Genomic DNA, 25,371 nt, shown 5'->3' on the forward strand with positions numbered 1-25,371 from the left:
CAAAAACAGAAGACAGAAGTCCAGGACCTGACTCCTAAGCACCCATTCCTGTGTTCCTGCCCACCCCTGACACAGGGCCTGGGGCCATCCACACTCTCCAGGCTCTCCTGCCTCTGCCAGGGCAAGGGCACATCAAGCCAGACCCTGGTCCCGCTCCCAGCCTGTGGACCCCCGAGACAAGCATGTCTGAGGAAGCAGACATCTGAGCAAAGCCAAACCTCGTTATGCCCAACTTTAGGCAGAAAGAAGAGGTTCAGCGATACAGACCTTGTCTTACGTTCAGGGGCAAAACAGGAGGAGCTGGGACCTCTGCACGAGGGGACTAGAAATAAAGCAGAGGACGTGGGAAAGGCGCAGGGAGATGGCCAGGAGAGAACCAGGACCCAAAGCTACGGCCTAGGGCCATGGCCCACGACCCCAGACACACACGCAAGCCACTCTGCCCAGCAGCTCCTGGAAGCAGGTCTCTCCACAGCAGACGGTCTCCATGCAAAACGACGGCTTTCTGTCAGGGTCATTCTGTTCTCGGCCTTCCTCGTCCGCTCCTACCATGCCCTCTTCAGGTTTCCTGACTCTGAGGATCACAGTTTAAAAACTGAAACATCAGGAAAAGCCTAGCCTGCTCCTGCCAGTGGAAATAATAAAAGCTGCAAAGATATTGAGGCCTGGAGAGAAGCAAGTGTAACTGAGAAAGTCCACCTGCAGTGTGCTGTGGGGCCCAGCACAGGCGAGCATCAGTGCCGACCACCTGGCATGGAGAGAAGGTTAAAGGGCCCCGGCCCCTCTATCCCCGTGGGAGGCGGGAGCCAAGCGGGAGCATGAAGTGCAAGGCCCAGGGGGAGACTCCAAAGAGCACTGCTGTTTTTCAAGAGCCTAACAAAAAGCGAATAGTTAGGCTGGAGCTCTTGGTTCATCTGGCCAAGTATTACAAGGAAGAGAGCCTTCAAGGAAAAGGAAAAGATGTGGTCTTCCTTAAATTTCACAGGAAGAACTCAAGACAGGGGAAAACAGTAAAAACCGGGAAGGCCCAATAAACAAGGATCCCTGCAGAGAAGGTAACAAGGTACATTTTCTCCTCAACAATCATCAAGAAACTGTTTCCGGAGAAAGTGCTGAGAACCATGCTGGAGAAGCTTCCTCGGCGCCGGCCACCCTACAGTGGGGCCACTATCTACTCCTGGACACGAAATTCAAGAGGCTCATTCACAAGCTCAAAGGGGCCCCAGAAGGAGGTGACCAGGATGGCTGGGGACATGAACTACGAGAAGGGCAGAATGAGAAAAAGAACAGTTTCCCAATACATTAAAAATTATGGAAGGATTTTATCTTCAACAGGAGCAGAAAACAGAAAAAGAGAAGGGTGGATTAGAGCTGCGGTGACCTCAAGTACAAACTCCGCATCAGGACAGGGTAAGAGGGGAGGACAGGTGTCCCCACCCCCAGGTGGCTTCGTCAACCCTTTCTGGGAACTCCTACCTCCCACTCAGGTCGGACTACTCCTGCTAAGCTCCTGCAGAGGCACACCTTTACCTGCAAGCGGCACCCCGACCCAGGCCTAGGCAGCCGCAGGAGAGTGACACCACAGGCAGATTCCACGCCCCGCCCCCTGCCTCCTCAGGGCCTTGGGTTTCGCTGCACCACACCCAAACAAAGTGACGCTTTCCCCAACGGCACCCAGCGGGCATCATCAGTGCCCACCCCTGGCCAATGTCCCACGCAGAGTAAGGGCAAACACAGCTCCTCTGGTTCAGTACCGGCAGCAAGCTCACCGCAGATGCCGGAGAGCACCCCAACCACACACCACGACTGAAACCAGAGCAGACGTCCCGAGGGGCCCAGCCCCTCAAAACAAAGGAAGGCTGAATTCCGCTTTCTTCTCTCGGCCTGCAATGGTCACAGCTCGGAGAACGCCATCCACGAGGCTCTTACCTTTATGACCTTGTTGAGGCATTCGTCAGCCACCATCCTGACGTCGGACTCAGCGTCATCGCTGCACAGCAGAAAAAGTTCCATCGCGATGCCCAGGAGTTTCTGAAACTCAGGAGAATTTCTAAGTGAAAAAAGGAGAGGCTGTCACAGACAAAAGGAACCTAAGGAGACATGATGATAGCAGGTAGCGAGGCACCTGGTGTCCTACATAAGACTGTGGAACAGGAGCAGGAAAAGAAAAAGGACAAGACATTCAAAGTCAAGGCTAGAGGCATATGGATATCGATTCATCAACTGCGAAACGTGCCAGAGCAACGTAAGTGCTAATGACCAGGTAACTGCACGTGGGCTTTACGGGGATACTCTATACTATCGCAATTTTCCTGGAGATCTGAGAGTATTCTAAAATATTTTAATTTCTTTAGAGGAAGAGGTTGTACTTGCAAGGCAATCTCGTTTTGTTTTAGTTAAAAAGTCTTAAAAGACACTGCTTTGTGAGTATTTCAACTCAATTTTTACAAAGACATGGCTTCAGATACTTAAAACTCCAGATAGGCATCTGCCCTCTGCCAACAAGTTACTTTTACTTATAATATTCCTGGAATCTGGAAATTCGGTGTAGCAATATAACCCTTTTACTCCTTCTTAATCTTGCTTTCAGTGCACTCCAAAGTGTAACCCCGCATCACTGCGGACTCGACACCATCGTGGTGAGGCTGTTTTGTCTCAGTCTCAGCTGGAACCTGTGCGATGTTAGTAAATGGCTTTTACAAGTTCAACTGAGAGAGACTGTTCAGGGAGCTGTGACCGAACTGGCTCAGCACAGCCGAGGAAGACACACGCTGTGTGCATGGAACTGACTTCGCAGTGCGGTGAAGTGCGGCCAGGCGGTAACACAGCAATCCTGAAAGGGCTGCCGTTCTTGAAACATCCGAACCAGAGCGCAGCTCCATGATCTAACTCGAGTCCTCTGAAAGGGAGGCCTCGCCCTGTAGCCTAAGAGAAAGCGAAGGACCACATCAGCGATGACCAGCACACAAACACGAGCAAGAAACGCGACGGGCCTCCCCGCAACACGTCAGACTCATCTCTGCGGAGCAAGCTCTGGACAAAGAGCCGGGGAGAGGGCCCCAGGGGCCGGCCCAGTGTGCGCAGCTCTCCCAGCGGGGTGCCCGTGCAAGGGGACGGGCGCTCTGTGTGCAATTTCACACTTTCCGAAAGACACAACAGTAAGAGCAGGTAAAATCAGTATTATGCTTCATTTAATCCAGTACGTCCAATATTACTACTACTTCAACATGTAATCAACATGAAGAAATTACTGTGATACACAAGACAACAATCTTTCTTACAGCACATCTCAATTCTGACACAAAATTTTCATCAGAAATATTTTATTTGTACATGGATTTCATAAAATTCACAGTTAAAAAAGGCTCACTTGCAACTAGGAGATAAATAAATTCTGGAGACCCAATGCACAGTTTAGTGATTACAGTCAATAATACTGTGTTTTAAACGTCAAAGTTGCTAAGAGACTAGATCTTAACTGTTCTCAACACAAAAACAGAAACGGTAATGACGCTCCATGATAAAGGTGTCAGCTAACACTGTGGCGAACCCACATCGCACTGTGTAAATACATCCCACCAGCATGTGCACCTCAGACTCATGGTCTTACATGCCAATCATCTTTCACTCTTCAAAAAGGAAAAAGTACGTTTACACACCGTTCCTAACCGTGCTTAAGAGCTCTCTAATCACTACACCGTATATCAATTTTTAAACTTGATTTTAATAAAGGAGATTCAGGGCTACTTAGATTATCTGTTTCCTCTTGAGAGAGCTTTAGAAGTTTGTCTTTCAAGATCCTTGATCAAGAGTGAGTTTACTGGCACAGCTTGTAACTCTGCCTGACAGTCCTGAGTGCCTGTGGCGCCTGGGCTGACACCGTCCCCTCATTCCAGACACCGGGAACCTGTGGCCTCACTCTTTCCTTCCTGATCAGTCTTGCAAATTTTATTGACATTCTCAAAGAACCCCCTTCTGGCTTTACTGGTTGTCTACGTGCTTCTCGGTTTTTAATTCTGACACTTGTTCTTACCATGTCTGTTCTCCTGCTAAATTTGGGCTTCACCTGCTCTTTGAGTTTCCTAAGGTGAAAGCTGCGTTGCTGCCTCATGCCTTTCTTTACCAGGCATTTTGTGCTATAAATGTCCCTTTAACATGCGGCAGCAGCATACCGCAAGCTCTAAAATCTTTAGTTTTTATTTTCAATCAATTCAAAATACTTTCAAATTTCCCTTTGACTTCTCCTCTGGCCCACGGGCCATGTGGAAACGTGTTATTTGTTTTCCACATATTTGGGGCTTTTCCAGACGACCTTTCTGTAATAGATTCCAATTACACTGAGGTCAGAGAACCACTGCATTTCAGTCCTCTTACACCTAGAGAGCCGTCCTACGGCCCAGCGTGCGGTCTTTCTTGGCAAGCGTCCTGGGAGCACCTGGGAAGAATGTCTTCTGCCGTCCTGCATGGAGTCTCCATAAAACGTCAACTAGGACACACACGTGGGTGGTGCTTTTCAAGCCTTCTAGATCCAAATTTTAAGAATTTCTGAGAGCAGCCATTGAAATATCTGCCCGTAACTCTGTCTGTCTACTTTTCCTTGCACTCCGTCAGGCTGTGCTTCGTGCATTTTTGAAGCTCTGTGCGTAAGTCCATCAGCACCTGGGCCAGATGAGGTCCAGCCCACCTGACGAACTGATGCCTCTGTTACTAGGAAATAACCATCCTGGTCCCGGCAGCAGCCTGGGGTTACACACCCACTGCACCTGCAATATAACCAGCCTGGCTTCCATCCGATCAGTGTCAGCGTGCTGAACCTCCTGCCATTCTTTGCTGTGAACCTGTGTGAATTTATATTTAATTTAATGAGTGTCCTGCAGGCGGCATGTCTGGGTCTCGCTTTCCATCCGACCTGACAAGCTTTTACACGTAATGACATCACTGGCATAACCAGGTTTAAGTACACCACTGTGCTGTCTGTCCCACGTGCTCTTTACATGCCTTTCTCTCTCTTCCTGCCTTCTTTGGGGCTGAGTATTGATTGCTATGATTCCATTTTATCTCCTTTTTTAGTTTATTAGCTATAACTTTTGGTTGTGTTTTCAATTGCTGCTTTACAATCTAGACTGCATGTCCCTGATCTGTCACAAGCTGCTCGGTGACAGTATCCCACCTCACACAGAGACAAGAGGCTAACAGCAGCACTGGGACAGGTTTCCTGCAGCTGCTGGAACAAACTACTGGAAACTGAGGTGCTCAAACCACAGAAACCCATCCTCTCAGTTCTGGAGGCCAGATGTCCAAGATGCAGATCACCGAGCTGCAGTCAGGGTTCCAGGGTGCTGTGCTCCCACCGGGATGCTAAGGGAGAACGGCTCCTGTCCTCTTCCAGCTTCCCTGCCAGCCGCTCCTGGCTGCATCACTCTGGTCTTCCAGGCCAGCATCCTGAGCTCTGTCTTTGCTCCATCTTCACAGCACCTCGTCTGTGTGAAAGTCCCCTCTGCCTCCTCGTTGTAAGTATACACATGACTGCATGTAAGGTCCACCTGGACAACCCAGGATAATCTCTCCATCTCAAGATCCTTAACTTAATCACATCTGTAAAGACCCCTTTCCCTTACAAGGTAACGTCCACACAGGCCTCCAGGGATTAGGACCTGTATCTCGGCAAGGAGGGGACATCACTCTGCCAACCACAAATGCACAGCCGGGCCTTGAACGCAGGGGTTAGGAACGTCAACCCTCTGCAAAGTCGAAAATTCACGTATAACTTATAGTTGGTCCCTGGTATCCACCGGTCCCAGTCCAGACTCAATCAACCATGCACTGGGTAGCACTGCAGTATCTTTTGAAGAAAAATCCATGTATAAATGGACCCACTCCGTGTAGTGCAAGGGTCACCTGCGCCTCCACTTCGGCTGTTCCGGCCGCATGCTACTGTGCCATGCATAGTGCTCCTACGTGCAATAAACCCCTAATATAGCTATTTTTGCTGTAAACAATCAACTAAATTTTTAAAAGATTAAAAGTAAGAGGGAAAGCCTCTTATTTACCCACTAGTGTTACCATTTCCGCTGTTGTCAGTCCTCTGTGTAGACCCAGAACGTCCACCTGAAACACTTTACTACTTCCATAGCGGTCGCCTGCTGGACATCAATTACCTCAGCTCTTGCGTGTCTGGAAGAGTCTTTACTCCACCTGTGTTTCTGAGAGAGCTTTTCCACGGCGGACCGAGCTCCGGGGCCTGGCCCTCCCGGCACACTCGCTGCGCAGACCTCCGGCGCCGGCACTCTCGCTTTTGTTCACTTTAGTAGGACTTTCTCATGTCTTGTCCCTATTTAACACATTCACTCCTTTCTCCAGCTTCCTGAACACATGAAATAACAGTTGTGGTCATTGTTTTAACGTTTTCGTGTGCAGATCTTGCCACCCAGGCGATCGCTGGGTCAGCTTCAGCTGCCTTTTCTCACCGCCAATCACGTTTCCCTGCGCCTTCGGCCATTTCTGACTGGATCCCAGACCTTGTAACTTCCATCTTGTTGGGTGTGATATCCTTCTGAATTCCTGTAAACATTCTTGAACTTTGCTCTGGAATGCAACCAGGTTACTCCGGACGAGTATGACCATCTCGGGTGTTACTTCTAAGCTTTACTAGGTAGGGTCAGAATGACATCTGTGTCTCAGGCGACGTCGCCCTGTCACGAAGGCAAACCCCTCTGAGCTCGCTCCGCACCCCGGGAAGGAGAGGCTGTCCACGCCGGCTGCTGTGAACAGGAGCTCTTCCTGCCCTGTGTGAGCCTCAGCACTGGCTCCCTCCCACCCCCTTCAGGTGATTCCACCCCGGCCCTGGCTCAGTGTGTGCAGCACCCCTGGGAAGACCTGAATGAGGGCGCTCGGAGGGCTCCAGGGGCCACTCCTGCAGTCTCTCCTCACTGGTGCCCTCCCCAGCGGGCTCCGGCCACCCTGCCTCCAGAGGCGACCAGCTCTGTCTCCTCCTCTCAGCACCCTTTGGGCTCTCCTGGGTTCCCCTCCTCGCGTCCTGGCTGGAAACTCCCTCCAGGCAATAATCTGGGGAAATACGGCTCACTGCATTAGTCTTCAGTTTTTCCAGAAGAGCCTGATGCCTGATGCCTTGACAACTATTGTTACATAAATTTGATCCATTGTTTTAGGCAGGAAGGTAAATCCTTCTTAGCCAGAAGCAAAAAACTTCCAAGATTTTTTTAACCTAATTTTTAACATCTTATTGGTATCTTTCCTGGTCACAAATATAAATATCTATAAAGCATCCTTCATAAATCATCTTACTTTTTTTTCAGTTCCCCTGTGAATAAGGTGTTAAGACTACTTTTTATTTTCTAACGGGATGAAGCGCACTGCACAGACAGCATCACACCTTCCCAACGACAAGCTCCTGATGGGAAACGGCCAAGTCTGACACAGACAGAGTTTGCCAAACTGCCTTTTAAAAGGTGGTACCACCTCTGACAAAATCCTGAGTATTTTTTAATGCTTGTCAATTTGACAGGTTTAAAAAGTTCGTAGTTTTGTTTTAGTCCCAGCCCACTGGTTACTAGTAAATACTAGCGTTTTCCAAAGGAGGCACAAAGTCAGCGTTAGCCGCCATATTTACTGGCCCAGTCACAGTTCTTCTTTTCCCAATTACCGCCTCGCGGCCTTTGCCTATATTTCCCTACTAGGATGATGGTCTTTTTCTTCATGACTTACAACCACTCTTTTAGAAGCTATTAAGCCTTTGATATACATGCTGTCAATATGCGTATCATATTTCCTCAAGTTGAATTTAGGTACTTTTAAGTTTAAAGTGGATTTTGACATTCTGAACTATACTCCAGATAAAACGTTTTCCTTTTACTGTTAGCATTCCACAGCCTAAGATTAAACGTTCTTTCTGTAGTAATGACTTCATTTTTTTAAATTAGCCTGGCATTTCTGTTTGTTTGCAATATGAAGGAGACACAGTTTTCCTTCACCTAAACAGACGGTTGAGGCAACAGCCCCCCCTTTCCACACCAGCACAGACACTGCTTTTGCCACAAACTCACACACACACACTTTCCCGCTTCCTACTCTGCATCTTCTCTGACGCCTGCTTTTAACGCCACGTATACTGGGTCTCACCATATGACTAACGGTTTCAGATTTTCTTTGCAACATTTATGTATTTACTCTTGCAGACAAGTAAGTTGCATAATACCCCTACTAGAATTCTGATCAATCATTTTAAATTTATGGATTAATTTAGCCAGAATTCAACTTTATGATAAAGAAGTCTAGAGGGAAGTAGTGTGGTGGCGCACAGAGATCTGTCACTGTCACTTCATTGTCTTCCTACAACATTTCTACAAATTAGATAGAAACAAAAATCACCCACGGTATCTCACAAAAGGAATGAGTTCATCTAAAACGAAGTATTCTGAAATCACTTTGAAAGTATAAAATACAAAAGCAAGGTGCCATCAAAAATAAGTGAATCACCAAGTTTCTGCCAGTACTAAAATCAAGATTACTATTCTGAGAAAAGAAATGTTCACATACCGAGGTCTGGGGAGGTCATTCTGGCCTATATACAAGTCAACTTGAATTTGGTGCTGACTATAGCAGCCTGTCTGTGGCCTCTCAGACATACGCTGTACGTCTGCTTTCATCATTAAAGAAAAGGGCACACTGACCAGAAGTAAAGAATGTCCGTGTTAAAAATAAAGACTAAATGCCTCCCGTCCTGGGACGGACCCTGCTGGTCCTCCTCTGATGACAAGACTCTCTCTACAGGCGCCAAAGCCCTTCTGTACGTGCGGATCTGTTTGTTTGTTTGTTTTGCAACCTTGAAGGAATGTATCCCTGACTTGTTTGATGTTCCTTGTTCTGATAAGATACAAAACTGTGCTGAAAACCCTGCTTTCCCGCAGCAGTTTCTCAGAGTGATCTGAGAGGCTGTCTTCCGGGCTATCGTCCTCAGTTTGGCTCAGATAAAAGTTTTTTCTATTCCTATTACCGATTATTTATTGATTATTTTCATCGACAATTCTCAGAGCTTCTTCTAGCAGGTTACAGAGAGCTCTTTCCAGCTTCCAGCAGAAAAATAACATGAATGATTTATTCCAAAGGAAAGAAAAACCAAGGGAGAAGTATTTCACACATGCCCATCTGAGTAACAGAATTCAGAAATCATAGGAACATCTGTCTCCTATTCGGCCTTTAGAAACAGGACTGAATATCGACCGTCAACAGCCACCAGAAACAACAGGCAGAAGACAGAGAGTCAAAAGCGAAGAGAGTAAACAGAGCTAGCAAAGAAGCCACACCAGAGGTGCTGCCGGGTCACCCCAAGTAAGGCCCAGCCGGGAGGCCGGCCTCATCAACTGCCCGAGATCACCCCCGGAGAAAGGCCCAGCTGGGAGGCCGGCCCCCAGTCAACTGCCCGCGACGCCCAGAGGCACGAGGAGCAGGCAGAAGCCACGCTGGGGGCGCGAGCACCCCGGCAGAGACAGAAGCAGCCGAGTGCCAAACGAAAGCCAACGGAAGACCACGATGACTGGACAGGCTCCTGGACAGGCCCGCACTGTTCCAAACCCTGCAATAATGTACAAATATCAAATAAAAGGTGACGTGTAAATGATTTCAACTACCAGGAGTGCTAATTAAACATAATGGTCACAATTATTCTGTGTAAGATTCCACAAAGGAAACATTCCTCATCCCAGTGTCTGGATATCCTTGACACATACAGCCAGAAGTATGGGGAAGGGAGACGAAGAATACTGCCCACTAAGAATGAAGATACACAAGGGTTTTATTTTCACTGTAAAGTGAAAAGTGCAGTTACCTGAGCGACTGCGCCACTATGTTTTCACATATGGTCAGACAGTGATTCACACGGTCTTTCTTGGTGGCTGAGAGTTCTTTCTTTCTGAAAGGAAAAAAGGAGGAAGCGAAGTGAGCCAGTGTTGAGCTACTCACTCCATTAATTTTTATGGGGCATTCACTATTCGGTAGCATCTCTTGACTCCCAGCAGTAAACCGCGCACGCCGTGTGGGGGCAGGGCAGGGGTGAGGCCAAGGAAGCAGGGAGGAGCTTGGCCCAGGGTTCCCACACAGCAAGGCTCTGCAGAAACGTCAAGGGATGTTGCTAAGGCACCTGGTTCTGCACGTTAGAAAGAAGGAGAAACTGCAGTGCAAACAGTGCTCGTCCAAGATGACGCGGACGAGGGCGCGTGTGACTCAATGAGGCACAATCCTACCACACCTACCGTATGTGCCAAGCTGCATCCTCTCCCCAGATCCCATTAACTGACAGCAGTCAGCACACCACACGGACCTCACACGATTAGGTATAAAATACTGTCTGACAACAGCTAATTGCTTCCATACCCCCAAACAGCAAGCAATAGGCCCCATGCTCAGAGCCTTTCTCAAAAGCCTCCTAGCAAGACTTCTTAGCCAAATGACAGAAGATAAACAGCCTGATTAGGAAGATGAGGGAGGTGGGGATGAGCCCAATCCAGGGTTTCCTATACAACACGGCTCCATAGAAAAGACAGGGCATGGCCTCAGACTACTGCAAAGCTACAGTAATCAAAACAGCATGGTGTTGGCACAAAGCAGACACACAGACCAATGGAACAGCACAGTAAGTCCAGAAATAAACCCACGCACTTATTGTCAATTAATCTATGACAAAGAAGGCAAGAATACACAATGGAGAAAAGACAGTCTCTGCAATAAGCGGTGCTGGGAAAGGTGGACAGCTACCTGTGAAAGAATGAAATTAGAACATTCTCTAACACCATATCCACACATAAACGCAAAAGGGATTAAAGACCTAAACGTAAGACCAGATAGCATAAAACTCCTGGAGGAAAACGTAAGCAGGACACTCTGACATAAATTTCAGTCCGTCTCCTACAGTAATGGAAACAAAAGCAAAATAAACAAATAGGACCTAATTGAACTTAGAAGCTTTAGCACAGCAAAGGAAACCATAAACAAAATGAAAAGACAACCTACAGGACGGGAGAAAATATTTGCAAACAATGTGACTGACAAAGGATTCATTCCCAAAATATACCATCAGCTCATACAGCTCAATATCAAAAAAACAAACAAGCCAACCAAAAAATGGGCAGAAGACCTAGACATTTCTCCATAGAAGACATGCAGATGGACAACAGGTACATGACAAGACCCTCAACATCACTAATTACTAGAGAGATGTAAATCAAAACTACAGTGAGGTACCACCTCACATCGGTCAGAACGGCCATCACCAAAAAGTCCATAAATACACCAGAAATTGACACAACATTGTAAACCGGCTGTACTTCAATTTAAAAAAAATTTTTTTTTAAGTCTACAAATAGTAAATGCTGGAGAGGGTGTGGAGAAAAGGGAACCCTCCTACACTGTTGATGGGAATGTAAACAGGTACAGCCACTATGGAAACCAGTATGGAAGTTCTTTCAAAAACTAAAAATAGACTTACGATATGATCCAGCAATCCTACTCCTGGGCATATATCCGAAAAAGAAAAAACTCTAATTCAAAAGGATGCATATACCCCAATGTTCACAGCAGCACTATTTACAATAGCCAAGAACATGGAAGCAACCTAAATGTCTATGAACAGATGACTGGATAAAGAAGATGTGGTGTATGTACACAGTGGAATACTACTCAGCCATAAAAAAGAATGAAATAATGACATTTGCAGCAAAATGGATGGACCTCAAGATGATCATACTAAGTGAAGTCAGACAGAGAAAGACAAATATCATATTATATCATTTACTTGTGGAATCTAAAAATGATACAAATGAACTTATCTACAAAACAGAAACAGACTCACAGACATAGAAAACAAACTTATGGTTACCAAAAGGGAAAGGGGAGGGGGAGGGATAAATTTGGAATTTGGGATTAAGAGATACATACCACTATATATAAAATAAACAAAGAAGACCCACTGTACAGCACAGGGAACTATATTCAGTATCTTGTAATAACCTATAAAGGAAAAGAACCTGAAAAAGAATATATATATATATATATATATATATATACATATACACACACACAGACACACATAAAACTGAATCACTTTGCTGTACGCCAGAAACATTGTAAATCAACTATATTTCAATTAAAAAAAAAATCCTGCTTAATAAAAACAAGGCAGGAGATGTTAAAGCTGCCCACACCCACAGCTCCAGACGCCTTCAAGGCGCCACAGAAACAAGGGAGAAAGGGACAATCCAAAGAGGAAGCCAAAAATAAAGCAGACTTAAGAACTGCATCCAGAAAAGAATTTGAGTGTGAAAGTTACCAGTGTGTTGTACTAACTAGAAACATGGAAACCAGAAGACTGTTTAAGTTTTTGAGAGCATTCTATTACCTAAGGGGGGAAAGAAAACTAACGTACAAACGCCAGTGACTATTTAATTTATCCCTAATGCTACCTTCAGGCTCCAAAAAGTACATCTGAAGAAACAGGCTCTTACAACTGTGCAAATCCAATGAAGACATACCCTCCCAAAAGGCACCTCAGATGTGTCCGGGGAAGAAAGCAGACAAGGAAGAGCCTCCAAGGGGTAAGGTCAGGGGCCCAAGGGAAGGACAAGTGGGGCCTGAATGAGAGCTGCTTGCAGGAGGGCGCCTGACGACTGCCCAGTAGAAGTTCACCCCGTGAGGACTGGTGGCTGCGTGTTTCCCACTTTCCTGAGAGAGACTTATCCTGAGAAGCCACACTGAAGACTGCTAGTCATCGTCAAAATGCCAGGCTTCCCTCTCTCGACACGTGGCTCCAGCTGGAATTTCCACTGCCGAGCCTCCCTGCAGCCAGGGACAGACACGTGACTCCGTTCTCAGAGGAAGTGGGATCGGAAGTAGCAGAAGGAGCTTCCGCCTGGCTGGCCTGCCCCGGGCGTCTCCCCTTTCAGTTCCCTCCAATTGGAACAAACAGTCCTAACACTCAAGTTTCTGATTCTACAGATAAAGACAATAGAAGGCTGCAGAGCAACAGGACGGAAGGAACCTGGACCCCAAGTGACCCCCACCTGCCCCCTGAGTTACCCACTTCAAAAGCGCTATGAAACACCCAAACATCCCGCACCCGGTGGGTGGACAAACCACCACAGCCAAACAGTGGAACACTGCCCGGCAGTGAAAAGCAGCAAACCATCGACGCACACACGGACGGACCTCAGCGCACAGCTGCAAGGCTGCACGCAGTTCCGGTCACCCCACGTCCTGCAGGGGCGCAAAGTGGTCAGCCATTTCCAGGGCCAGGCTGGGGCCAGGGGAGCCTGACAGCAAAGGGGCATGGGGTGGGGGGGAAGCCTCTGGAGGTGATGGAGCTGTTCTGAATCTTGAGTGTGGCAGGAGTTACACAGCTTTACGCATCTGTCAAAACTTAGCTCTGTACACCAACAAGGGCACATTTCATTATGTATAAGTTACACCTCAATTTAAAGGAGGAAGGAGAAAGTGCTGTGCGAATTTAAATACTCTCTTCTTTGAACCGCCACATTAAGGAGTTTCCATTACAGCAGCTTAGAGTTTACCTAATTTAAGACAGCCATTGAGAAAATTAAAGAACACTGACCACTTTAAGCATTTTAGGAAGCAAACCAACTCACTTACCCAATACCCTTTGATTTCCAAAATGAAAATCTGCCAAGGCCTTAAGTGAACTGAATTCAAACACCCAGACTTCTAGCTACGTAGACAGTGGCCCCTCCACAGGCAGCCTCTCACACTGGGCTCTACACCGATTCCTAGGGGAGAGGTGATCAGAAAAAGGTTGACAAACACTCAACTAAGTGGACCTCACAACTTAATGGTGGTTGGAGTAGAAGCATTCACAACCTCAGATTCTCAGCACTCAGAATCTAAGCAGAACCTCCACCTCCCAACCCGAAAGGTGGTGGGCGTGTGATTCACGGCAAGTGCCTGCACCTAAGTCTGCATTTTTCAACTGTGACTGAAGGGGCTCAGCTGTATGAGTGGCACCCAGGGGTCTCTGAGGAGCCAGTCCTGACCAGTTGGTCATGGCCACCCAGGGCACAGCCTGGAGAGGGCTTTGAGGCCTCACCTGCACTCGGAAGACAGACTGCTGTGCTGAGTGCCGGGGGCTGCCACGGGCCGGAGAGGGAGGGACGCCCAAGGACCCCTCAGGCTGCATTATCGCTGCAGGTACGAAGCACAAAATGCTGCCTGGACTTGGTAAGACAGCGCCACGCACTGACACAAGCAGAATGTCAACATGCCAACCATTTCCGTGGTTATAGATGACCATGTAGGGTTTCCAGGTGTAGATTTCCCAGTAGAGCCACCAGGGCACCAAAAAAGGGTAAAAGTTAATGGCTTCACACAAGTTACCCATGTGCCTGATGGAGAACCGGCTAGGCCCACGGAACACTCATCTATCTTTTTAGAAGTGAGAAATACAAACGTGAGTTTTAAAAAGAACTGTCTCTCTCCTCAGGTGTGGAGTAAAAGAAAGGAATACAGTTAACAATGACAATGACAATGACAACACAGCTCTCTAGACCTGCTGCCTCATTTCATTAAGACCTGCATGTGCTGTTCCCCATGCCAGGACTTGAGCGGAAGTTCATGAACTAGCAAAAAGTCAAAGACAGAAACACTGATCTCACCCAGTAAAATAAAAACACCTTCCGTTGTCTGCTTGGGTCCAGCTCCTCCTCTGTGCTCCTGGCGGGGGAAAGCCTGCCTTATTCACCCAGGACACTACCCAGGGCCCCGCTCGCCCCAACCACACTCTTTGGTAGAAACTGCTCCTGTAATTACCTTCTGAGGGGTGATGGACAAACAGGAAGGACCGTACGGTGTCTCTACCACCAGCACTCAGCACATCTACACTGGACAGGTGTTTCGTGGACCGATAACAAAGGAATGGATAAATAAGTGTTTTCTCTAGGAGAGCAGGTTAAATACACATTAACACTGACTCAAAAGTTCTTTTTTTTTTTTAAATGGCAGTACTGGGGGTTGAACCCAAGACCTCGTGCATGCTAAGCACACGCTCTACCGAGCTATATCCTCCCCCAACTCTAAAGTTCTTGAGTCTGTCTTACAAGTAGGATTCAGAAGATAAATGAGGATTACTTTAAACATGAGTTTCTAGAACCAAGAGATGGAAAGAAAAGTAGAAACAGCAAAGCTTAAAAAGCACAGAAATCATGGAGCAACCCCACAGGCTTGAACTCAGGCACCACACGGAGCCCCAGCCGCAGCCCTGGGTTCTCCGGCTGCGGCCGAGACACCAGTACCGCAGGCTCCTGAGGACCCTGACTGTCATGACCCTCCTGCCAGAAAGAGGGCTGTGCGCTTCCTACCACCATTAGCTACGAAGAAAGCGTATGCTTTATATTCTTCTTCCTAATTCATCCACAATCATTTTCCAGCAATCCAAACACTTTCGAGGGAAAAAAAAATCTGCCATAGTATATTTAAACTTAACCACACTCAGTAGATAACCCCAAAATCATAAGATTCTTCAGGCTGACAGAGTCAGTCTTCAACAGTTACTAGTCTTACTATTAAAATTCAAACAGTAACTACTAAGTACCTATTCTGAGAAGCACGATTGCTACCAAAATACTTTGATTTTGCTCCTTTTTTTCTTAAATCCACTTTTATTCCGAACATGGTTAAACGTGTATAATTAACATATTATCATTAAAGAACTACAAAATCTTACTATGTCACAGCCAAACTCTAAAAATACTAGTATAGGGGTGGGGGGGTACAGCTCAGTGGTCGAGCACGCGCTTGGCACGCATGAGGTCCTGGGTTCAGTCCCCAGTACCTCCATCAAGGGAAAAATTTTAAAATACCAGTTTAAAAAGTCAGGCAAGTGTAACCAAAATCTTATAAAATCTCCTCTTCTATCACACTGAAGCATACCCACATTTTAAAGTGTGAGGGTCAGACTTTACCCTCAGACACCCCAACAAAAAGGCATTACGCAAAAGTATCAGTAAATGAAAAAACAATCCTTCCGGCGCCACCCACTGAGAGGTTATCAGGGCAGCAAGGTAGTTTTATCAGCAAAAGTGACAAGCACTCCCACCTGGCGCAGGCCCAGTACAACCTGGCCTCAGGCCACATACATTCCAGCCTCTATCCCTGGTCAGCAAAGCAAACCTGCAGGGCCGCACAGTCATCCTGGCCATGCGTCTTCAGACTCAGCTCTTGCACATTCCCCGGTCCCTGCCTGAGATCCCGCCTTCTCATCTTATTTGGTCCAATACACGAACCCACAAGTTAAAGAAAACTACAACGATCGCATCCTCCCGTGGAGTTTAATTAGACTGACGAACTGGTGTGTCTGACTGACTGGTTCTACGTGAAGAGTAAGTCTGGAGATTGATGTGAAAACGGAACCTCCCCTCTGGGCGGGGACTGGCTGAACAGGGTGAGTGCTGCACAAACGGGGTAAGAACAGTCCTGACCCTTCAACTGTTTTTGGTAAACGTAGTCATTTTAAATCTACCTTCAAAGTGAAAACAAGCCTCAGTCAGCCCCTCTAACTGTGCAAAGCAGCATAAAGACGCACTTGTAAGGAGGGAAATACGAGAATCAAGGACTCCACAGCACACTACAATCACATGAACATGCTGACCAAGGAACTAACTGTGAACATGGGAATTCAGGCCCTGCCCTGTCATCTAAACTCTTAGAATTGTTATTTTAAGATTACACATGAGAAATCTGACTCCAGGTTGAGGTTGTGCAAGGGGGCCCTGGACTATCCAAGGAACGGAAAACAATCACTCATCTTGTGCTCGTCTGGCTATTCGTCCTCACATGTCCTCTCACGTCCACATTTCAAGTCGGTGCCCAGCCCCCCCCCCACCCCAGGGAGCAGAACCAAGAGCCAGGAACTGCCTGCCTGCAGGAGCAGGGCAGTAGGTGGCCGGGCAGGGATCCAGGTCTTCTGACTCCACACCAGCGGCTCCTTAACTGTGGCCAAGTACAGCACCAATGTGAGAGTGTCCCTAGAAAATCAGGACTCTTTCAGAGAGATTATTTTCTAAGAAGGAAAGAGACACCAAAAGTCATTTTCGAATTATATTTCGTACATAATTGTAAAATAAAAGTACTGTCTGATTAGGGGAACCAAGGCCCAAGATTTCCCACTACACGGTCTTCGGCAAAGGGCTGTTAAAGCCTTCTTACTGGTGATTTAACTGAAGACGGTAACAATTACCAACAACGAAGGTGCCAGTCAAAATCCAGTCCGTTGTGCTCCGTGAACGAAGCCTCACACCAAAGGCCCCATGCTGTGTGATTCTGGCTATAAAAAATGTCCAGAACAGGCAAATCCAGAGACGGAAATAGATCAGCGGTTGCCAGGGGCTGGGAAAGGGAAAACGGGGCATGACCGCTAATCGGGAGGAGCCTTCTTTTCCAGGGGGTGAAATGCTCCAGAAATTAGACAGTAGTGATGCTTACAGAACCTTGTGAATATACTGAGAATCACCAAATTGTACATTTTGAAATGATGAATTTTATGATACAAAAATCACAATCTCGATTTTTTAAAAAATCTGTCTGCAAATCCTGTCAGCTCTTCTTCCCAAGAGGAAGGAACCTGACCACTTCTCGCCACCTCACTGCCGGTATGAGTCTGGGCACAAGCTGCCAGCACCTCCAGCTCTGATCATTTCAGGAGCCTCCCAACTGATTTGATTACTTCAAATCAGCTTTGATTATTTTCACAGCCTCTTTCCCTCCTGCTCCCCGTCCACCAGGGTGGCCTTTTTTGTTAACTGAAATCTTTATTGAGTTAATTGTAGATTTACGTGCAATCATAAGAAATGAAAGAAATCCAGTGTACACTTTACCCAGCTTCCCCCCACGGTAACATTCTGCAAAACTTGTAAAATGTCACAGGCAGGACACTGACACTGACACAATCCACTGATCTTTATTTAGACTTTCAGTTTTACTTTTACCCACTTGTGTGATGTGTGTATTTTGTTCTACACAATTTTATCAGATGTGTAAGTTTCTGAATCCACCACCACGGTCAAGATAAGGAACACTGCCATCACGCCGCGTACCCCCTGAGCTGCTCTCAGAACCACACCCACCTCCCTCCCAACTCCCTCCACTCCTTCCCCCAACCCAGCACCCTAGCAGCCACTCATCTATTCTCCACTCCTAAAACTGTGTCATTTCAAAAATATTACATAAACAGAACCATCCAGTATGTAACCTTCTGGGATTGGCGGTTTTCACTAGCGTAAGTTCCTCAAGATTCATCTAAGCTGTTGCACACACTATCTGGAGTCTGTTCCTTTTTATTGCTGAGTAGCTTAACCATTCACCTGCTGAAGGACATTTAAGCTGCTTCTATCTGGGACTGTTATGAATAAAGCTGCTGCATACACCGTGTATAGGTTTTCTTGTTAACGTAAGTTTCTCTTTCTCTGGGATGAATACCCAGGAGTGCACGTACCAGGGCAGTGTACGTTCAGTTCAGAAGAAACTGCAACTGTTTTCCAGAGTAGCTGTCCATTTTATAGTCCATTTTATAAGCAGCAATGATTAAGTGACCCAGTTTCACCTGCACCAGCACTTGGAGTTGGCAAAGTAATCTTTTAGGATCCTAAGTCACACCACTTGTTTTACTACACAAGCATGCATCTTCTGCTCATTGAAAAATCCAAAGCCCTTATATTGGGGTCCAAGGCCCCGCACGGTTGCCCCCACCTCCTACTTCGGCCCTTCATTCTGCTTCAGCCCCTGGACTCCACACCACTCCTCCAGTTGGAAGGCACTCCTCCTTGCTCCCTCCGCCTGGACCTCTCCTCCTCCAGACACCCACTCTGCTTGCTCCCTCCCTCTGCTTCAGGGTCACCCCCTAAGTAAACCGCACAGCCCCTCCCCCCTTCATTCAGCTCTGCTTTCCTCCACAGCACACAGCACCCCGGCCTGGCTGGCTGCTGTAACCCTGAGGCCCAGAACAGGCCTGGGCACACCGGCTGAAGGGGATGCTACTGGTCTTCTAGTCCAACCCCACGTGCATCCCCACTCCCAGTAGCTGGAGCTCTCAGCACCCACCGCAGCTGGCTTGTCAGGGTTACAATCAACTGTGCAGCCACACAAAGGCTCTGGGACCCTCGGACAGAGAAATGACACTGCCTCAGCTCCTCCTGGACATATGTAAGCAACCTACATCCTCCCTCCCACGTGCTGGCAGCATTATGAACAACAGCAAAGGCCTGATCGTCTACAGTGGAGCTTCCCAAGCCTTGGTGTGCACATAAATTGCTCACAAATCGTGTTAAAATGCAGGCTCTGATTCAGCAGGTCTAAGGTCCCTCAGTGATTCTGTACTTCTAATAAGCTCCCAAGTGACAGTAAATTGCTGGCTCTGAGACCACACTCTGAGCAGCAAGGATCTACAACGTATCTTGTCTCTAATTCATATTGTCTCTAGCACCCGAGCTGGTTCCATTTAACACAGTGCTAGATAGTGTCTTATACTGGCTTTTATTTTTCCTTCCTGTTGTCTGAATTAGACTAAATGTCTTGAGTCCATTCCAAGGTAGCTTACCGCGTGCTTGGCTCACTTGCAGGGACCAAACGTAATGGGACAGGGCCTCTTAAGGTGGAGAGAAACATCAACAGCCCGTGTGAAAGCCAGGACAGTGCGAGACCTCTGCCTGCACTTCTCCGTAAGTCCCCTTTTAAAGAGAAACGACAATACTACAGAGCACGTGAAAAGAATTGTATGTACCGCTGTGTCTTTGATATACTGCTAAGTGAAAAACCATGATCTCGGTCACACAAACAAAAAAAAAGGATACATTTAAAAGCTGGCATATGCATTAAAAAATCAGAGAAGACAAAAGAAGCTTAACAGTTGTAATTTTTAGAAAGTGAGACTAGGACAGCCTGGGAGGAAGGCTTTGTTTTTCTACCTTCTGTACTATGTGAAGATGTTGTTACAAGGTACATGCGTAACTTTCATAATTTTTTAAGCTAGTTAATAAAAGGCAAGCAACCAAAAAAGAAATCCTTCCCAAAAGCGGTCCTACGGTATCTAATCCGGCAGAGGGCAAACCAGGCCCGCCTGTTTTGGCCAGTCTAAGAAATGTTTTTACATTTTTGAATGGTTGACAAAAAAAAAAATCAAAGAATAATATTTTACGACATGTGAAAATTGTATGCAATTCGAATTTCAGTGTCATTCACAGAACTGTACTGGAACGGAGGCACCTTCACTCATTTACATAGTGCTCCTGGCTGCTTTTTGCCTACAATGGCAGAGTTGAGCAGCTGGAGTCCGAGACATCTACCACCTGACCATCTACATAAAGAGTTTGCCAACAGTCACCGGTCAGAAGACTTAATGTGAAGATGCCAGTACTCCCCAAAATGATCTGCACGTTCAGTGTGACCTGTCAGAGAATCCCAGCTGGCTTCTCTGTAGTAACCAACAATCTGATCTTACAATTCATATGGAGATGCAAGGGGTCCAGAACAGCCAACACCACCCCGAAAAAGAATAAAGTTGGACGACTCACAGTTCATATTGTGACACAAAACGACAGTAGTCAAGACTGTAGAGGACTGGCAGACCCATGGGACAGAATTAAGAGTCCAGAGGTAAAACTATACACTTTACGGGCTGTTAATTTTCAACAAAGCTGCTGAGACAATTCAAAGGGGAAAGAACAGTCTTTGCAACTAGCGGCGCTGGAACAGCTGGATAATCCACATGCAAAAGAATGAAGTCGGACCCTTACCTAACACCGTAAGACAAACATTAACCCAAAATGGATCAAAGCCCTAAAGTAAGAGCTCAAACCATGAAGTTCTTAGAAGAAAACATAGGAGTAACAAATCTCTGTGACCTTGAATTAGGCACAATTTCTTAGATAACAACTAAAGCACAACAAACAGAGACAAAAGAGAAAACTGGATTTCATCAAAATTAAAAACCTCTGTGCTCCAAAGGACACCACCGAAAAATGAGGAGGGAAAAGGAAAAGAGGGAAAGAAGAGGTAGCCCACAGAGAGGGAGTATCTGTTCACAAACCGCATGTCTGAGAAGGGCCAGCACCTAGGTCAGGAAGGGGCGTTACAGTCCAACAGCAGACAAGTAACGCAAACGGGAAAGGACGAGGACACTTACACATCAAGCAAAAGAAAGAGGGCGGGGCCCTAGTCACTGCTGGGCTTCCTCAGACACTAATTCTGCCCTGGAATACACTCTGGCCTGTTTACGTCACCGCAGCACTTTTCTGTTATCTGCAGCAGAATAGAACCCTAACTGGTAACACCAACGATGGAGACATTACGTTATACTTAGCAGACAGAGGTGAACAAGCCCTACTGGTCCCACCTTCAAAATTCAGTTACTTCTGCCACCGTGCCACCACCAGCGTGGTGCCACCACCAGCGTCCTGATACAATCCACCCTCACCTCTTACCCAGTGGCATTGGTAGGTTCCCAACTGGCTTCCGGCTCCTGCTCGAGATTCCCTGCAGTCTGTTCTCAGCCAGTGTTCATCTGAAAAGGCAACTCAGGTCCTGCCACTCCTCTGACCAGACTCCAACGACTTCCCGCCTCACGCAGAATAAATGCCAACATCTCTATCCACCCTGAGCCAAGGGCCTCCTGATCTCGCCTCCTCCTAGGTCTCCCTGTCCCTAACTCAACTGGCCAAACTGACCTCCTGGCTAGTCCTCAAACAGGGGGGCTTGACCTGTTCCCCTGCATGGGACTCCCCTCCTCCACACGCCTTTACAGCCACCCTGACTCTCTGGTGGCAGGTACTCAAAAGCCACCATCTCAGTGCACCTGCCCTGGGCCTTTCTTATCCAAAACGCCAGCAGCTTATTAACCCTAACATTCCCTAGTCCCCGTCCCTGCTTTGCAGTTCCTCCTCCATTTGTCATTGTCTAACACACCGTATATTTACTTATCTATCCTGTTTATGGTCCATGTTCCTCAGTAAAACATCATTTCATAGCCCTGCATCTATTAGGATAGGGGCTGGCACACACATTAGATGTTCAGCAAATATTTACTGATGAATAAATAAAGCCAGGGAAAAACCAGGTGGGAGTCTGAAGGAGAAAGAGAAAGTGCTCAATGCCAATGTCACCTGCCTCACAATTACAGTTAGGACCCTCCCAAGCTCTGGCACCCCCTGCACGCCAGCCTGGCTGAGACTGCAGCCACTCCCACCCAAAACCCCTGCCTGCCACATGCTGAGCAGAGCACGGTACTCAGATCCTTCAACTGCAGTCCACGCGTGGCTGGTGACACTGCAGTGCCACAGAGACCAAGGGCCATAAAAACAGAACAGGTGCTTTCAACTGCTTTTGGCCAGTCTCACTGTGAGGGATGGATTTTTCAGCTGAAGCAGCTGAACAGAAATGCCAAGATCCAAAAGTGTAACCACTGAGTTTGCTACTCAGAATTAATGAATATCTGCTTTTTCAACAGCAAAGTACATAAAAATATGATATTTATGCACTTTATTTAAAATAACTACAATTAAGCCCAAAGCAGCTGATTTCAGAGCATGCTGAGAAAACTCCAAAGTTATTATTCTGAAGTACTTTTGTTTTTAAAAAATTTAGTATCTATCTTCATGTATACACAGGTTGTATCTGGTAGGGTGCATGAGGAGGAAATGTCACAGTGCTTGCCTCTGGGAATGGAGGTAGGTACTCTAGAGCAGGGAGTGGGACGGAGACAATTTAATCACCTCTTCGTAATTTTGGAATTTGTATCAAGCTAATGTATTATTTGTGCAAAAATAACAATTTAGATTTCAAAAGCAAGTCAATCACACATTTCCTTCAAATAAAGTAATGAAACAAAATCTATCTACTTTGTCAAGCCGGCTTTAGAAGGAACCCTCTTTATATCCATATTTTGAAGAGGATAAGCAAATTCAGTTTCTGTCAAATCAGCATAAGAAAGAGCAGACACATTTTTAGACTGACCAGGTGTCTGAACAAGCAGACAGGGACAGCAGTAAGCCCTTCCCTCCCGCTCAGAGCCCTGCACAGCGCTTCCCACGTTTACACAAGATCCACACAATATGTGACCTTCCGTGACCTCTACCTCCTGAAGAAGCACTCCCCGGTAAGTCTGGAATGGGTTATTTAAAAATACACATTTTTCTCTAAGTATCCAGATTTTTCACCTTTTAGAAGAAAAAACTTCTAAATTTTGTTCCAACAGATAAGACATCACCCCCCAAATCCTCATCTTCTAGTTAAACTCTCAGGACACAGCAAGGATCATATCAGAAACAGAGAGAAGAAAACATTACTAAAAGTGACTCAGTCTTAACAGAGTGAGCTTCTTAAAGGGACTGCGCCTTGAAAACTGTCCTCATTAAATGCCGTGCTGCACAAATGCAGATCAGAACTAAAAAGCCCGAGGCCAGAAAGGCCGAACTGCAGCAGCACACCCTAAACTCTGCTGAACATTTCAGCACACAAGACTTCAGGGGAAAGTCCTGGGGCCTGTTAGGAGGTGCTACTAATGGTCCCTCTTTTCCTGTTTCAAAAATTTTCCCTGGCACAAGCAACAGAGACCCCTAGCTTCCAAACACTACCGGGACGCGAGCAACAGGAGCCGTCTCCGGGGTCCGCAGACACCTGTGTTCTGGCAAGCCGGACTACAGCACTCGTGCAACGCACAGCATTCGCCCCCGGCAATTAACCTCTCCCTCGGCAATACGTCATTTTATTTCCAACTGCAGACAGGTAATAAACTCCAGTCAACTCTTTCTAATATTTAAGGCAATTTTATTATTTCTCTCTTGTGAATAATAACCATCTAAATGGTTCACTACTAACTTGGCAACCACAACTCATTCAAGTGCCTGCAAGACCAAGTTGAACTGGGACAGGCGGGTCTCTTCCTGACGCTTTAATTCCTGTAGCCACCACTGCGATTCCCGAGCTGAAGGAAGTGCCTTGAGACTGGGCACACAGCCCCGAGTCAGAGGCGGTTTAAAGGGGCCCTCGGTGCAAGATTGTCCATTGGCCCGCGTCCCCGCGCGCCCCCGCCTCCCAACCCCGACGTCCCGAGGCATGATGTCATCACACCCCGCATCGCCGCGGCTCCATTCCGGGCTCCCGCGCAGGTCCCGCGCCCCCAGCCCTCCTCCCTCGCGGACAAGGAGGAGGGGGACGGGGAGGGGCCCAGAGGAAGCCAAACGGGACGCGGCCTCGGCTCTGCCGAGTCTTGCTCACAACACAGCCCCGTTCCTTCCCAACTTCGCAGCCGAGAAAGCACAGGCCTGGGGCCCGGACAGCCTCGGTGCCTTCGGGGGAGGCCGAGGGAGGGACGGAGACCCGCGCAGGGCCGGGGGGGGGGGGGGCTCGGGGACCGCGCGCGGCCCTGTCGCCGCGGGGTCGGGGTCCGCAGGGACGCGGTCACCGGGTGGGGACCGGCAGCGGGCCAGCACTCACGGTCGGTGCAGCGGCTCCTCGGCCACGGCCGGGCCGGGCGGCGGCGGCGGGGGCGGCGGCTGCGGCTGAGGCGGCGGCTGCGCCGGCGGTGCTGGCTGAGGGGGCTGAGGCGGTGGCGGCGGCGGCGGCTGTGGCTGCGGCTGCGGCGGCTGCAGCTGCTGCTGCTGCTGCTGCTGCTGCTGCTGTTGGAAGGACTTGAGGGACTCGAAGGCCTTCATCAGCTTTTCCAGGGTCGCCATGGCGGCCTCCCGCCCCGCGGGGACAGCCCCCGGAGTCGCCTGGCCGGCTGGCGGCTCCGCTCAGCAGCGCGGCAATGAATGGGGGTCTGGGCCGCGGGCAGGAGCGGAACCCAGGCGCCCGGCCATCTTGGGCCCGTCCCGGCAGCCCCCGCGGCCTCACGTCCCGCGACGTTCCGCCGGCGAGACGCTGGGCCGGGCCGCGAGATTGACAGCCAGAGGCAGCGGCCTCCGCCAATGGCCGGCCGAGGCACCGGCCGGCCCGCCACCCCTCCGCCCCCGCGCCCGCCCCCTGGGCTCCTGGAGCCGCCGCGGCCGCTGGAACCACCGCGCTCCTCCCGGCGAGGGCGTACGACGCGGGGGTAGGGGGAGGGCGGTGTGGGGGCGTGGCACGGCGAGGAGGGCGGGGCGACTGGGGCTTGAGGGTCTGGCGGGCCCCGGAAGCACCTCTCGGCGAGCGGCGCCCTCGGCTGACGCCAAGCTGATGGCAGGGAGGACGGCCGTGGGCTAGGAGCCCGAGACCCCCGCGAGGCGCTGCCCAGCCCCGACGCGGGCGGAGGGCGGGCTCACCGGACAACCCGCCGGGGAGGGAGGGGGAAGTGAGTTCGCCCCGCGCGGAGCCGGAGGACCCTCAGGG

The 25,371-nt window shown here is 48.4% G+C and overlaps 1 protein-coding gene across 3 annotated transcripts in view; it reads right to left on the reverse strand.

Moving 5' to 3' along the window:
- Nucleotides 1–24,909, reverse strand: part of HTT (huntingtin) — a 122,729-nt gene extending 97,820 nt beyond the window's left edge. For 2 of the 3 annotated variants that reach the window (XM_072946924.1, XM_072946923.1), the window contains exons 1-3: nt 24,499–24,909; nt 9,845–9,928; nt 1,930–2,050 (exon numbers count right to left, since the gene is read on the reverse strand). In XM_072946924.1, the coding sequence (XP_072803025.1) occupies nt 1,930–2,050; nt 9,845–9,928; nt 24,499–24,737 (444 nt within the window). In that variant the 5' untranslated portion in view covers nt 24,738–24,909. The remainder of the gene's footprint in view (nt 1–1,929; nt 2,051–9,844; nt 9,929–24,498) is intronic. The other variant, XM_072946925.1, reaches the window with a different exon arrangement.
- Between the last annotated feature and the right edge of the window lie 462 nt (nt 24,910–25,371).

Source organism: Vicugna pacos, chromosome 2 (assembly GCF_048564905.1).
Source record: "Vicugna pacos chromosome 2, VicPac4, whole genome shotgun sequence".
Classification (NCBI taxonomy): Eukaryota; Metazoa; Chordata; class Mammalia; order Artiodactyla; family Camelidae; genus Vicugna; species Vicugna pacos.